Genomic DNA, 14,460 nt, shown 5'->3' on the forward strand with positions numbered 1-14,460 from the left:
AGGCGGAGCCAGGGGTCAGTTTTGGCGCTTGACTAAACACAGGCACGGCGCCCTGGAAAGCCCCGATGTCCGATCTCATGTGATCACCTCAGAAGAACCTGGAACCTGGAACCAAACCCCGAGGTGAGACAACAACAACAACACCTCAGACCAGATCACTTCACCGTCTTTCTAATACTCAGGATTCCAATTGAAGAGTCAAGTTGAGTTTCTTGATTGTTTACAGTGTTTAGCTAGGACCGGGTAGCTGTTTGATGGTTGAGCGTTCATTCACAATTGGTTCAGCGCTGACGTCATTGAACAACGCTCTGCCATCAACACCAACGCTGCCTGGCACTTGAAGGCAAAGCTGATTGAGAATCTTTGTAACTTTTGGGAGATTCAGTCCTGTCACTTCAAGATTGAATCGCGTCACGTCCCTACCTCTGCAGCATATGGACATGAGCACGTCAAGTAACGGGCTACCATCCATATGCCCAACATGCTGAAGTTCGTCTTAAACAAAGCCTTGTTAGCTATTAGTCCAACAAGGCTCCATTTCCATTTCCATGTTCCTTGGACATGAGTACAGCAAACAACAGAACCTCAAGCTATCCATAACCTGGGAGACATGGACATTACAAGATGCCAACAAGGTCATCGCCAAACCTTCTATCAATTACTTCTCTCACAACCTGCCAAAGACAAAGACAACCTCTGCATTAAACGTATACGAAGTTACACAACCCAGTCCTACTCCTATCCAACTTATCACGCGGGTTAAACATTCCCCCTTTCCGTGCCCAAACAAAGAACCCCCATTACTCCGTACCCTCCGCTCCCAGAACCCATCCATCTCCCGCAACCAGACCAGCACTCGTCTGCTTAAACAAAGAAAGCCGCCACACCCACCGCCACCAACCCCGCAAACGTCGCCGCGCCAGCGTCCCGCCCCATCCCGGGCGCCGCAGCTGCCGTTGCCCCCGCCGGCGTAGACGACCCACCACTCGGCCCCGTCGTCCTGCTCGCCGTCTCGCTTCTCGTCTCCGTTGCGACTGTTGTCTGAGTCTCGGTTGTCTCGGAATGCTCGGCCGTAGTCGTCGCGGTAGTAGTGGCTGACTCTGACTCTGTGGTTCGCGTAGTAGTGGTGCTCACACCTTCATCGGTACTAGTCCGGGTCTCAGTCCGGGTGGTAGTATGCGACGACTCAGTGCTGCTGGTCCCGGTGATGGTGCTGCTGACAGAGGTGTGGTGGTGCCGCGGAACAATCTCCCCTCCAAACGGCCCGCCGGCGGGCGACGTGGCGTTGCCAGCCTCACGAGCCTTTTTGGCATAGGCCTCGACGGAAAAGTCAGACCCGTGTGGGTTGATGACTGCCACCATGCCGTTGGCGCAGTGCTGGCCGTTGTTTTGCGAGCAGTAAATCGGGATGGGGGATGTGTGGGTGATGGTTACGCGGAAGACGTTGTTCTGCGCACATAGTTAGTAAATAAGTACGGGTCAGTCGCTAATAACTATTAGGAGCAGTTGGAAAAAGGGGCCAAAAAAAGGAACTGACATTGACCGTGCCCTGAGCGGTGGGGAAGAAGCCTGAGAAGAAGCCATCGTGATCTGCGGGGCGGCAGGCTTCGCCGAACTTGCCAGCCACTACGCTGTGGTTGCGCGGGTAGAAGATGAACTCGACGACGTCGCCGTGGCGGGCGTGAATCACGTCGGGCGTGAAGGTCAGGCCGTTTTGGCCGACCGTCACGGGAATGATTTTGGCGGCCGACGAGAGGCCGGCGAGGCTGGCCGTGAGAACGACGGACAGGACACGCATGGTTGGGGAGGTGATGACTATTACTACACGGACTTGAACAATCTCAGGTATGCAAGCTAGGTAGGTAATAATAACGAGCGAATTCTCTGATGACAGAGAGTAAATCCGGCTTCTGCTCGTGGAGACTTTGGGGGTGGGTTGATCAGGAAAACTCCTTATTTAACATGGCCTTTGTCGTTGATGCCCTCCATCGGCGTCGCCGCAGCACATCTTCGACAGCTCGATGACGCCATCTCTGCAAACGTCGCCGGTCTCATGGATATCTCGAGAAGTGTGGCTTCGGAGAGACTCGGTAGCCCCGGCTGGCGCTCTCCGGAGACAAAGCGTCGGGACGCTCTACACACGTCAGCCCTTCCGGATACAGTAAATCGAGCCGCGGAAACTGGGCAGCGATTTGGTTTGCGTCAACTTCTCTCAAATGGAGCAATGTTTGGGTCCATATGAAAGGATTGATTGCGTTACTGTTTTGTCCCGGCTTCGTGATGGCGGAGGCAGTGTCGAGGGAATCAGATTGTGACCATAAGGCCGGGACGATTACCTGACAATAGCAACTGCTAATCTCGTCTTCGATCACAAGGAGGATACCTCGAAGTTGATTCTGGAACAGAGGCAATACAATATTACGTCTTCCAACTCTCTCTTTGTCTTGGGGTGTCCGTTCAGATTTCTGGTCCCTATGTCAGAAACTCCCGCAAGTCTCACACCACAAAGACACCATTTGTTAGGTATCACTACGTTAGGTAGATCTGTATCAACTGGCGTGGACTGGATGCCTTTTTTCTCCAAAGCTGTGAGGTCAAGAAACAATTAAGGTATTCAACCCAAGCAACTCACTTCAGCCAACTTCTTCTCAAATCAAGACGCGTTTCATTGAATCTCTTATGTACACACTCCAATATGGTCACCCTTGATGGAATGGCCGTCAACTGATAAAGTAGAAGGTTAAAGCCGTTCGATGATATCCGCCCCTTAGTTCCCGAGACCTACCATTCATCAGTACGCCCCGGATACCCTCGATAGCTTTTGTACATCACACCCATACATAATCCATGCCCGAAATCTCTAATATCCGTAAAAGCTGCGCCGCACTGTCGCCTTTGCTGACAAAGACAAAACGGCCACGCCCAACCTTCACCTAGAAAAGGCACCTTCCTCTTCTTTGACCAACCCCAACCCCGATTCCTATTTCCTTTTTGTCTTGGAATTGTGATAAAGAAAATGCAATTGTCCTCTCCTGATGCCGTGGGTAAGAAATAACACCGCAATGCCGTGCTTAACCATCCCCCCATCCCTTCTTCACACCAACTTCCCTGCGCTCCCCATCTTCACCTCAACCCAATCAGTGCCAGCCATCCCCTTACGGAGCGCACCAGCACTTCCCCTTGCAGCTGGCCATAAACTCGTTCTGGAACCCTGCCGACCCGCAGTACGCCTTGGCGTTGTCGGCCAGGCAGAGAGCCTCGTACATGGGCGACTCGCAGACGGGGATGCCGTAGCGGTTGGCCGAGGCGTTCGGGGCGAATCCGGCCGGGGCGGCGTCGCCGGTGTCAGCGGCAGGAGCAGAAGCGTCGTCGGTGGTGGTAGTAGTGTCGACGGGAGCGGCCAGAGCGAGGGGAGAGAGGGCCATGAGGGCCGAAGCCAGGAGGGTGAGGAGCTTTGGGTGAGTTAGTCATGGACGGCGGTGGTGATGAATGGTGGGGGATGGAGGATGGGAGGAAGAGGACGGACCTTCATGGTGAGTGATTGGTGTTGATGTGAAAGGGTGAAACCGAACGTGATGAGCAACAAGGATGGCGGCGATCAGAGGTTGTCGATCGTCGATCACGATGTTGTCAATCACTGAGGTGAAGACGGAGGATCGGTGTTTTAGGGAGGTCGGTCCCTTGAGCTTGGCAAACGGGTGATGGGGTTCGCGGGACGAGGGCGAGAAGAGGCAGAACCGGGTCGGTGGGACAGGTGGAGGTCTTGATATAGAGGTCCCTGGTTCTCGGAAGGTTACAATGCCGGTGGCGAGGTGAGGTTTGTTAGCGAGGTTGTAGCTGGGTGGAGGTCGATGGATGGTAGAGTATCAACGACCGTTGGTGTGGTGGTGGTGTGTGGATGGAAAGGTGGAAGAGGCAATCCTTCGCGTTGGAGGGTGGTTAAATAATTGAGAAACTGGTCGGAAGAACTCTCGGAATAATTTGTTGATATCGTGAAAGGGCAGCAGGCAGTCACGATTCTAGGCAGGGACTTTCGAAGGGCAGGTCACGCAGAGAAGGAACAAAGGAGTGTGAGGCTATATCCCAAGTCTCAGTTGAGTCCAGATGAGGATGGGGATGTTTCAACAAACAGCTCTCAAGGTCAGCCAGGCTAGGGGTATCAAAATCTAAAGAAAGATCAGTCTGGTCCAGGCTGGTCAGATACGCAGGGTTAATAACCGCAGTGTTGCGCGCCGGCGAAGCGAACCCCAGGTTCCAGGACCGGAAGAGTGGAAGACAGACATGCAGAGGCAAAGCAAAGCACGCTCGGAACCGTGGCCTGGCCCAACGGCTGCAGTGGAATGCAACGGCACATATAAGGTCCGGGGGAGGAATGGGGAGGAATGGAGGGGACGTTGCGGGTGGGTAACCCGGATGCCGGGAATGAGGGCACAGGCTAGACCAAGGCAGGGCAGGGAAAGCATTGCAAACGAAACGAGGGGGGATCTATGGCGGTCGACTTGTCGAGAATAGAAAGTGTCAAAGTTGGGGACCCCAAAATCGTGTAAGTGGCCGGGCTGGCCTACCATGTTCCGTTCCCGATTCATCAAGGTCCATCCTGAACAGATCAGGGATTGAGCCGTTTTGGCCGTTGGGACCGTTGGAACACTGCAACCTTGCCATGCGAGCACCAACTCGGGTATGGATCGTCGGACCGAGCTCGAAACAGAAAGTACAGAAGCTCAGGTACCGATCATGAACCGCGAAATCAACCTTTGCTGACCAAGATTTCGATTGTTGTTCTTCGACAGACCCCCAGCGATCTACCCACGTTTGAGGTGTATGCACATACAAACAACAGTCACACGGCAATACCTGCACCAACACCACCACGACCACAAGCCCGATTCTTTCCCATGTCTTTTCCTCCGTCGTACCAACTGCCATCTCGATATCACAAGAGCCTTGGCTCGCCCTGTCGTCTCCCGCATGGCCCGTCCAATCAATGCCGCCAACTTAAAGTGTCCCCTTCATTTATCCATATTTCAACCGCACACGAAGCCCACCTCGGACCATGCAATCCCAGAAAACCACACGCATGACATTCTAGCCTCCTGCCGGAAAGGGTTCACGGGGAACCAAGCCCACCTCACCCCGGCCATATCCTGGCGATATTGTAGACTTGGACTCGTGTCAGGCTACGCTAAAGCTACCGCTACACAGTATGCTCCTCTGCACCGGGAACTGCCATGCTTTTCAATATATGTCTTGCAGGGCCGACGCCCGAGTCTAAATTATTTTTGAAATTGGCTTTCTCGCCTGCTCGGGAACAAGCGTCGTCATGGGGTCCATTACATTCTATTAATATCCGTCGGAATTGTTTATTATATTAGCTTAGGTACGTACTCTGTCAGGCAGTCTAGACAGACCTGGATGTAGATAAATTGTTGGATTCTACATCGTACGTATTAATTAGAGCAATCCGGTTTCCAAAACCCGTACGCAAGGCAGTTCTGCAAGGTACATACAATGCCTTGATCCCCAGCAGGGCGCATGTAAACCCTGCCTTGCTGAAAACAGAGTCAACTTGTATGAGACACGATCGAGGGAGGAAAAAACCACAGATCTGCAACAGGGCAAAGCAAGATCGGTCCAGACCTTGCACACAAAGCCGAAAAGTCTCCGCCCCGGGCCGACGGTCTGGAACATCAGCTGCGCATGGGTAGGCTGGGGCATGGTATGGTACGATGTACTGTGTAGTATTAAATAACTAACTACCTGACCTTACTCCGTAAACAATGATGATTCAAGAAAAGAGTTGCCCGTCCCGAAACCCCGGATTCATACTCATGGCTCATGAAAACCCCAACCGATGTGACAACGCCACCATTCCGACAACACCACCCGCAAATGTGGGATCAGATAGATGAGCAGCATGCGTGGCGGCGACGGCTTGTTTTGGATCACAATATAACCGGCGTCTTACATATGTACGCTGCAACTCTTGACCTCACCTTCACCGCACTCACCCCTCGACATCCGTCGGTGTGTCATGTTCCAGTCCAGTGACGGTCTGGTTTGACTGGCCAGTTTCATAATAACTCCGACATGCCACGGCACGGGAGCACATCAGCGGCGGCATCAAACAGACTCCCAGACTCCAGGTGTAAAGCCCGGTGAAGGAAACAAACACCCACCTCCTTGACCACCCTCTCCGAGGTGTGGCCACTGCCTGACCCATGAAACCTCCTCCTCCCCTCCGGTTCCGGGCCGGAACCAAGATCTTAACTGGTCACAAGGTGATGAAGGGGCTGAATCATTACGTCGTAAACCCCGCTCGAAGCCTCACTAGAGATGCTCGCCCGAGAAGAAAATGGTGTGTAGTCAATCAAACCAACCCGGGTAGAATCATATGAAGACCTGTCAAAGTTGGCCATACGTTGTTTGGGATCCAGGTCCGTGGTCCGACCCGGACTCAACAAAGTTCTGGCATGGCCCCCTCAATATCGATCCATCTTGGCCTCACCTTTCGGAGGAGTGATTAGCCATGTCGTATTAGACACCATCATCATTCTAGTTGTGTGATGCAAAAACCCCCCAGAGCCAGAGCCAGACCTTGGGAAGGAAGAGCGTTGAAGTCCCGGGAGGACCTCCACGGGTGGCAGTGACCGTGCATGGAGGCTTGCAAAGGAAGTGGCCAAATGCCTCATGGAGTCAGGAAGCCTACCAGAATATCGCCTGGCTTTGAGATTGGAGAGGGAGGATTCTGAGAAGCCAGTACGGAGTAAGCCACTGGCCGCGAGGCTCCCTCCCCATGTGGATTCAGGGGGCCAGCGATTGAAAAGACTGCACAGATTTTTCACCCAGCCCACGGAGAACGATTTCCTCTCGTTAAGCTAGACAGCTGGACCGACACTCATTGGGGAGGGCAGAACTGCGTAAGTTTGCATGCTACTCCTACTATGAAGTACCATTACCGTTCTTCTCAACTTGACAGAATTGTCCGCCAGGCTATCGCTGAGTCCTTCTCTTCATATTATTCTGTTTTTGACAGATATTAAGGATGAACGAAGTCGATATACCTGCCTCTCCTCTTCTACCTCCTCATCTATCCAGGTAGTGTTGTTCGAAGACATGACAATTTCCTGTCACCTGACTGTTTTGGTGTTGTGGCTGTATAATATGGATTCGCCGTGGGGCTTCCTTCCTATGGATTTCGATTTTCTCCAAGCGATGACAAACACATTCAGAACCAAAACAGGCGAGGCAAATCAAACCTACAACTCCCACTCCAAAGTTCGAGTGAATACATTATCCATCACCGAATAATATCAACTCCATGATACAAGCCGACACAATGACGACAGGTATTAAACAAGACCAGACACAAAAAAATTATCCCCTCACCCACCGTGATTCTGCACCACTTGACTCAACCCTCCCTCACGATCAACAACAAACCAATTCCCCCGTCTCTCCTCCGTCTCCATTCCTGCCAACCACCAGATAATAATAATCCATCCTCCACCCCGGCTCAAAAATCACCGAAACAAACTGCCCCCAAGCAACAGCCCATCCCCTCCAAGAATCAAATCCACACTCCTCTTCAACCCCTTCCCAATTCTCCTCAACTCGTTCACCTCCTCGTCACCGTTCCTCCCTGCAATCTGCACCAAGCACTCATCCGCCCTACCCAACAACTCGCTGACCCAGCTGCCAATCACCCCATCCGCACCACCTGCGCCTCCGGAGCCAGAGGCGCCGAATCCAGAACCACCCACAATCGACGCCCCGCCGCCCACCGCGCCAGCGCCAGCCGCCCGGCGCTCCACTTCCCTCACCCACTCCTCCACCGCGCACAAGATCCACTGCACCACCGCCTTCCTCCGGCGACCGGTAAACGGCGCCTCCTGCGCGTCCAGGACGTTCTCGAGCGTCTGGACGACAAGGGCATGCGGGACGCCCAGGCTCAGGAACAGCAGCACCGGCCAGCGGGGGTCGGCGCCCACGCTGGCGTCTTGGCCGTGGTTGACCGCATACCGGCAGACTTCGGGCAGGAGCTGGTCGACGGGGAAAACGAGCGAGTCGAGCGACGTGCGGTGGGCGATGAGCTGGATTTGTTGGCTGACGGCTTCGTACGGGAGGGGCGACGGGCTGTCAAATTCCGAGTACTCGTCCGCGGAGCGGCGGGAGGAAGTCCTGCGCTGTTGCTGCCAAGCGGCGTACTTTTGCTCCGTGTCGAAATGGGTTTGCTCAATCAACCGCTGCCAGGTGTCCATGATGACGCGAGGGTTGTGGTAGTCGGCAGCGTGGTAGATGAGCAGGCACAGGTCGAAATAGCCTGCTTGGTCGGCGTACTCGTTGTAGAGCTGGAGGGAGGAAGACAATTTAGTTAGCAAGGTGGCCGACTTGAATTGAACCCAAGACGCAAAACTCACCTCAGTAACGCCCTTAATTGGACCATCCAAGGCCTGCTCGATCTCGGGGAGCCTATCCCTCGAGATGCGCGAGTCGGCCCGCAGACGCTCCAACAAATGATCCTGGATATGTGCAATCTCAAGGAGTTCCGTGACTTCGTGGTTCAGAAGCTGCTGCTGCTGACGGCTGATGCCAATGGTATTAACACTGGCATTGCCCTTGGCGCGGCTGAGGAGGGTGATCCGGTCCTTGATGCCGATGTTGAGATCAGACTTTGCCAGGGCCGCCTGGACCTGAGCGGCCTCGAAGAAGCGGCTGCGGTGCGTGTAGAACCGGCACAGGAGTTCCGCATGCTGGTAGTCGGTCTCGGCGAGACGCTCCAGATAGGTGATGACGTGAGGCGAATCGATGGCAATGATCCGGTCGCTCCAGTTCTTTTCAATGTACCACTCATACAGATCAAAGTGGAACACCTCGTCGTTCGACCCGTTCACCACCGAATACGCCTCCATACGCTTCGTCGCAGCAAGCGTGGGCCGGCCATCCACCATCTCAGGCTCGCCAGCGAACGCAACTTCGAGCTGATCGAGGACCTCGTGGATCAGCGCGTAGCACGCCTTACGCTCATCAAACGCCTTCTTGCGCGGGTCATTGGGCGGCTTGCCATCATTGACCCACGACAGCGCCGTGTTGCCACGGTCCTTCTGTTGGGCGACCGTCAGGCAGAGCTGGATGGCGCCGGCATAGTATTTGAGGTTGGTGTACTGTTCGACCGCGTTGCGGAGGTTCGCCATGCTGAGGTTGCCGGCGACCTGCTCAAACAACCGCAGGCTCTCGCCCAACAAGGTACGCAGGACGTTGGGGTTCTGTGTCTGCTCCGAGGCACGCTGCAGCTGCTCCTGAGCCTTGAAGGTGACGACGTCATCGGGTGAGCAGAAGCTCCCGCAGCGCCTCCGCAGCGCATCAGCAACCGTCTCAACGTTGGCGCCGCTGGCGATATTGCGGTTAACAATCGCCTTGACGAGCACTTTGGCAAGCTCCTTGCCGGGGTTTTGTGAGAACAGCTGCTCATAGGTCAAGTCCTTCATTTGCTGCTGCGATTGAGCATCGAGGCGGGCGTAGATGTCCGAGACGCGCTCATCGAACAGCATGAGCACGAACGAGATACCCTCCGAGACGCTCTCCATCAGCTTGCGCAGGGCGTGAAGGGCCTGATGTTCCTTCTGGGTAGCGATCTCTTCTTGCCGATTGGTCAGGAGGTTGGTCGGACCAGACAGGCCCTGGATGGTGCTCTTGTTGGCCTCGAGGAAGTTGCGCAGCCGCTCGATGCTCTCCTGGATCAGGATCAGCTTCGACGTCGGGATGGTGGACGAGACGGTGAGCGCGCCCCCAGCCTCCGCCTTGGTCGAGACGACCTTAGCCTTCCACAGCGACCGGATGAGGCGGGTGAGGTAGAGCGCCAGCGCATCGTGCCGCGACGACAGGCGAACCGAGTCGGACATGCTCTGCTTCCCGTCGGATTCCGCAAGGCGCGGCTGGCCGCCATACTCGACAAACGCCATGCGCGCGAGGCCCTCGATGCGAGGATCCGCCACCCTGCCCGTGGCCGTGCGAAGATCACTGCCCTGACCACAGGCAACCGCCAGCGCCGCCGAGATGGTCTCAACGCGGCCATACTGGTTGAGGAACCGGCGCATCTCGCGCTCGAGGCCCTCCTCGCCGGCGCATGTCCTGAGCGCGTTCGCGAAAATATCCACCAATCTCCTCCGGCGAATGACGTGGATGCCGGTGTTGGTGAGGACGGCAAATTGACTCGGGGCGCTGTCGAACTGTACGGCGAGCTCGTTTCCGAAACCCAGTGGTTGCTTCGCAGCCGAGAACGGTGCCGTAGTAAGGCCGATCTCGAGGATGCGACTTCCACTCTCCAGCTCAATCCAGGCGCCCTGCTCGAAATACTTAAGTGCCGAGGCGGGGGTGGTGATCTTGATCTTGCCGGTGTCGGGAGACGAGACGAAGAGAGCATCTGACTCGGGATTCTTCCGGATCACATCAAAGAAGTAGCCAGGGGCGAAGCGAACACCGGAAACGCTAGGATCCAGGGCCCGAGACGTCTTGTCCAGGAAGCCCTCGGTCGTCTGGCTTGTGACGCCGCGGACGCGGGGACCAGGTTCACGGGGTGGGAACTTGACAAACTGGAGCTGCATGCTTTGCGGAGCGAGAGTGGTGGAACCGCCAATCGTGTACGAGGCTGAGCTCGTGGCGCTCAGGAAGAGGCGACAACCAGTGTCGGTCAGGGCCATAAGGTGCAGCTTCGAGGCCTCGGTCGCGGGAATCGGGCTAATGGCGACGATGTTGGTGCGGTCGGTGAACAGTGGCGAGCTATCGGCCATGTGTGCAAAGTCGCGCAGGCAGCTCGTCTTGTCTTTCTCGATGACGCGGGTGAGCTTCTCCGGCGTCTCCATGTGGTAGGTGCGGATGGTGGAGCGGTTGGACAGCGAGTAGAGAAGGTTCCGCGTGTCGTCCACGACGAGCGACACCAGATGCTCTTGCTGACGCGGGCCAAACGGCAGAGCGGCCAACGGAAGGCTGGGGACAACGGACGACCACCCCGGAGAGGTGTGGTTCACCTTGCTACAGCGACTCGAAAACCACCTCTCCTCCTGCTGGTAGCAGATCTCGTAGATGTCCGTGTCCGTCTCACCACCAACGAAAATGCGACCCGACGCGGTGCCGACAATGTGGCTAACATCGCTGCCTCCCCGATGTACCGACATCTTGGTCTGGTAGAGCGTAACCGTCTTGGAGCCGGATGGGGTATCGCTGGCGGAGACACCGAGAAGGATGATCTCGCTCGTGGTGGCGACAACCAGGATGTGGGTTATGGTGCTGACGAACACGCCGGGCTTTGGAGGCACGAGGGCGACAGCGGTAATGGTGTGGGCGGCATCCTCGTACCCGATGAGCTCGGGATCGGGATGAGTGTAGTCCCACAAGAAGAGAGCGTCATCGATGGCAGCCCAGGCGTAGCCGATGCTTGCGAAGAGGCCAAGCTTGGTCGAGACGGCGCCTTGGTTGACGCGCTCGAAGATCTGTTCGGGAATGGGATATGTCGAAACCTTGTGGAAGGGGGCCCATGATGAATCGGGGTACTGGATTTCGTAGTCGGATGAGGCGCCAGCTGTCGAGATGAAACGTCAGCATTCGACAAACAAGATAGACCACGGGAGATCCAACAGAAGATACATACGCCTGCAATAGGAGTCAATATCAGGATAGCTATCATCGAGCTGTAAGGTCTGGTTGACGACAAGGGCAGCCTTGGAGACGGGAGGCAGGTCCTCGCGAGGCGGTTGTGACGGCGGGTGGATGGCGGTGACTATCTCAGTTTGCCCGGAGCGCATGGTGCTAGTCAGTGGAAGTGATGAGTGTCCGGTCGAAGTGGTGGTGTCGCCGAAGTTGAGTTTCCGCCGAACGGGATCCCTTTGACCGGCCGGCGCTGGCGTCTGGATGTAGGCGCCGGGAATGTGGCGCATCGGCGTGACGGGATTCATTGTGCCAATCTAGGGAGCACAGGCAAGCTCCCGTGCAGGATGGAAGACAATCGCAGCCAGACCGACGGGAAAGGGGATCGCAGAGCGGATCGCCGTTGGATGGTCGTCGGTCAATGGTCGATGGATGGGGTCGGTGTCGGTCGAAAGCAATCCCAAGCTTCCCGTATGTTTTCTTTTGATCCACCGCCGACTCGCTGCAGCCTGTTTGTCAAGACAATTGCACCATAAAACCAACACAGCTGGGATAGAAAATGTAGCCAGCTAGTCGTTTGTCAAAAGTGCAATGCAGCGTCGGCTAGGATCGTGCGAGTCGGGATTGTGGGATGCTTGTTACAGCAAAAGCTCAAGTTTCTGAAGCAGGTCAGAGAGGTTGGGTTCCGTTCCTGTAAACAATTTTTGGACGAGCTTCCCATTGGCGAAGACCCGGCCAGGAACACAGCAACGCGGCGCGCGTTGGCCGCTGCGTCACGCTAAGCCGCTTTTGTCGCATGACCCACATCCTTGCTTGGCTTCGGGTTCGGGTTGAGAGAGTGACGTGAATTGGTGTCAGAGCCTCAATCCATTGTGCGACGACAGGAAACAAAGGGACAAAGATATTTCATCAAAATTAACTGGTGCATTCTATTGTGAATGACTAGAACACTGAGGCTCGTCGTATAAATACTAACCCCATATCACACCATTCCCGCCAACACACCGAACCCCCACGGATCCGCAATAACTAACAATAGGTTTTTATCGTACAAGTTTGCAAGAAGCTTTGATATCAACTCTGCAGCCCGAGTCCCCGAGTCCACCTAAGAGCTGGTGGCCGAATTGTCCTCTTGGCCACGCTGGGCAGCCTCCGATTTTAATTGCGCGTTTGGCCACCTACTGCGACTTGGCCGCCTTAGCCTCCCGGGCAGCCTTACGCAGCGCCCGGTTGCGGATATCAATGTGCATATTCCTGTTGATGCGAATGGTGATGGCACTGGTGGCGCCGACAGTCTTCTCAATCACCCACTTGTAGATATCGTGGCTCCACCAGGGCGTGTACGTGTTGGGGAACCTCTCGCTGCTGCCACGGCCAATGCGGCTGAGAGCGGCGCGGACGAACTGCTTGGGGTTGGGGATCAGCAGGCTGGTGCGACGGATCTTGCTCATGGCCGTGGTGACCAGGTAACTGAGGATGAACTGGACGTCAACACCGTGGGGCTGGAGCTCCGAGGCCAACGACTCGCTCCAGTGCTGCAGGAACGCCTTGCTGCCGCTGTACGTGGCCAGGTATGGCGTGGGCATGCAGCCAGCGAAGGAGCCGATGGTCAGGATCAGACCCTTCTTGCGCTTCACCAGGATCGGCGCAACCACCTTGGTGGTCTTGAGAGTGCCCAGGCAGTTAATGGTAACGATGTTCTGGAGTTCGTCACGCGCGGTCTCAAGGAAGGAGACGGGGATGCTGTGCGACTGGCCGACGTTGTTGATGAGGATGCCCACATCCAAGTCGGCAATCAGTTCAGAGAGACGCTCGTAGTCGGAGTCGTCATCCTTGGAGAAGTCCATGGCGAAGGTCTTGGTCTTGAGGTTGGCCCAGCGCAGGGTCAACTCGCGGGCGAGGGAATCAAGCTTCGACTGGGTGCGAGAAACGAGAACGAGGTTGAATCCATTGGCGGCAAGTTGCGAGGCAAACTCCTTGCCGAGGCCATCAGAGGCACCGGTGACGACGGCCCAAGTTTCGCCGCGCTTGCCATACTTACGGAGCTGGTGGAGGGGTAGTGTTAGTGTCCGTTTGGTTCAGAGGCAACAAGATGAAGGCTCAATGCACCACAAGACTTACGCTTTTGCCGCTCAAGATGAAGCAATTGAGCAAGAGGTTAAGGAACGACAGAGTTCCCTTCAAGACAGAGAAGGCACCAAGGCCGGCCAGCGCCCATTGGGCAGGCTGGGGGATCGAGGTCCAAATCTCGAGCGCCTTGTCCATGGTGTCGTGGCTCGAGAAGCTTGGTGTACGCAAAAATGGTTTGTCAGACTCGGACACGGACTTGGACGTCCGTCGCGAAGTTTGCCGATCTGTGGGAGAAAGGAGCCCTTGTCGATCAACAGAAAAGTTGATTCTGATAAAACTTCGGCACGGTTGGGAAGAAATGGATCCCATCCACCTCAACCTGGAAATTCCCGTCAGATCCAGGCCCAACCCACCGGTTCCAATTCGACTTGGCGGCTGCTGTGGAGCGCGTCCCGCGGACGGCGTGCCTGACTAAGCGAGTGGATCTGCCGAGGTCGCAGCGCTGTCGTTGCTCCACAGACAGAGAGCTTGGTTTGGGTCCCAACGATTGCTGTCGATGTCTTGGCATCAACTTGATGCAGCTTCAGCCCTCAGCTCTGATCTGGCAAGCCACATCGACGGGAAACGCAGGAAGAGGACACCGCTATTTTTCTCTTCTTTTCGCTCCTTTTCCTCCAAGGACGGTGTTTTCAACCCAACTCCAACCTTCAAGTTTTGTGGGGCCGTTCCCGTCGACACCGGACACCAGCG

At 55.7% G+C, this 14,460-nt stretch overlaps 6 protein-coding genes across 6 annotated transcripts; 2 read left to right on the top strand and 4 right to left on the bottom strand.

Annotated features, from left to right (window-relative positions):
- Nucleotides 1-864: 864 nt before the first annotated feature.
- Nucleotides 865-1,798, bottom strand: VTJ04DRAFT_5178 (uncharacterized protein; the record flags this gene model as incomplete). Its single annotated transcript, XM_069363265.1, has 2 exons — nucleotides 865-1,449; nucleotides 1,538-1,798. The coding sequence occupies 2 exons, from the start codon at nucleotides 1,796-1,798 to the stop codon at nucleotides 865-867; spliced, it is 846 nt and encodes a 281-aa protein (XP_069220129.1).
- A 1,357-nt stretch (nucleotides 1,799-3,155) lies between these two features.
- VTJ04DRAFT_5179 (uncharacterized protein) lies at nucleotides 3,156-3,532 on the bottom strand (the record flags this gene model as incomplete). The annotated part of the gene is made up of 2 exons (XM_069363266.1): nucleotides 3,156-3,452; nucleotides 3,527-3,532. The coding sequence occupies 2 exons, from the start codon at nucleotides 3,530-3,532 to the stop codon at nucleotides 3,156-3,158; spliced, it is 303 nt and encodes a 100-aa protein (XP_069220130.1).
- Nucleotides 3,533-6,687: 3,155 nt separating this feature from the next.
- VTJ04DRAFT_5180 (uncharacterized protein) lies at nucleotides 6,688-7,489 on the top strand (the record flags this gene model as incomplete). Its single annotated transcript, XM_069363268.1, has 2 exons — nucleotides 6,688-6,763; nucleotides 7,347-7,489. The coding sequence occupies 2 exons, from the start codon at nucleotides 6,688-6,690 to the stop codon at nucleotides 7,487-7,489; spliced, it is 219 nt and encodes a 72-aa protein (XP_069220131.1).
- Nucleotides 7,490-7,520: 31 nt separating this feature from the next.
- Nucleotides 7,521-11,948, bottom strand: VTJ04DRAFT_5181 (uncharacterized protein; the record flags this gene model as incomplete). Its single annotated transcript, XM_069363269.1, has 3 exons — nucleotides 7,521-8,348; nucleotides 8,418-11,575; nucleotides 11,645-11,948. 3 exons carry the CDS (start codon nucleotides 11,946-11,948, stop codon nucleotides 7,521-7,523), a joined length of 4,290 nt encoding a protein of 1,429 aa, XP_069220132.1.
- Nucleotides 11,949-11,987: 39 nt separating this feature from the next.
- On the top strand, nucleotides 11,988-12,802 carry VTJ04DRAFT_5182 (uncharacterized protein; the record flags this gene model as incomplete). The annotated part of the gene is made up of 2 exons (XM_069363270.1): nucleotides 11,988-12,151; nucleotides 12,727-12,802. 2 exons carry the CDS (start codon nucleotides 11,988-11,990, stop codon nucleotides 12,800-12,802), a joined length of 240 nt encoding a protein of 79 aa, XP_069220133.1.
- Nucleotides 12,803-12,818: 16 nt separating this feature from the next.
- VTJ04DRAFT_5183 (uncharacterized protein) lies at nucleotides 12,819-13,905 on the bottom strand (the record flags this gene model as incomplete). Its single annotated transcript, XM_069363271.1, has 2 exons — nucleotides 12,819-13,685; nucleotides 13,762-13,905. The coding sequence occupies 2 exons, from the start codon at nucleotides 13,903-13,905 to the stop codon at nucleotides 12,819-12,821; spliced, it is 1,011 nt and encodes a 336-aa protein (XP_069220134.1).
- Nucleotides 13,906-14,460: the final 555 nt, after the last annotated feature.

This window comes from Mycothermus thermophilus, assembly GCF_041956435.1.
Source record: "Mycothermus thermophilus strain CBS 625.91 unplaced genomic scaffold VTJ04scaffold_3, whole genome shotgun sequence".
NCBI classification, from domain to species: domain Eukaryota; kingdom Fungi; phylum Ascomycota; class Sordariomycetes; order Sordariales; family Chaetomiaceae; genus Mycothermus; species Mycothermus thermophilus.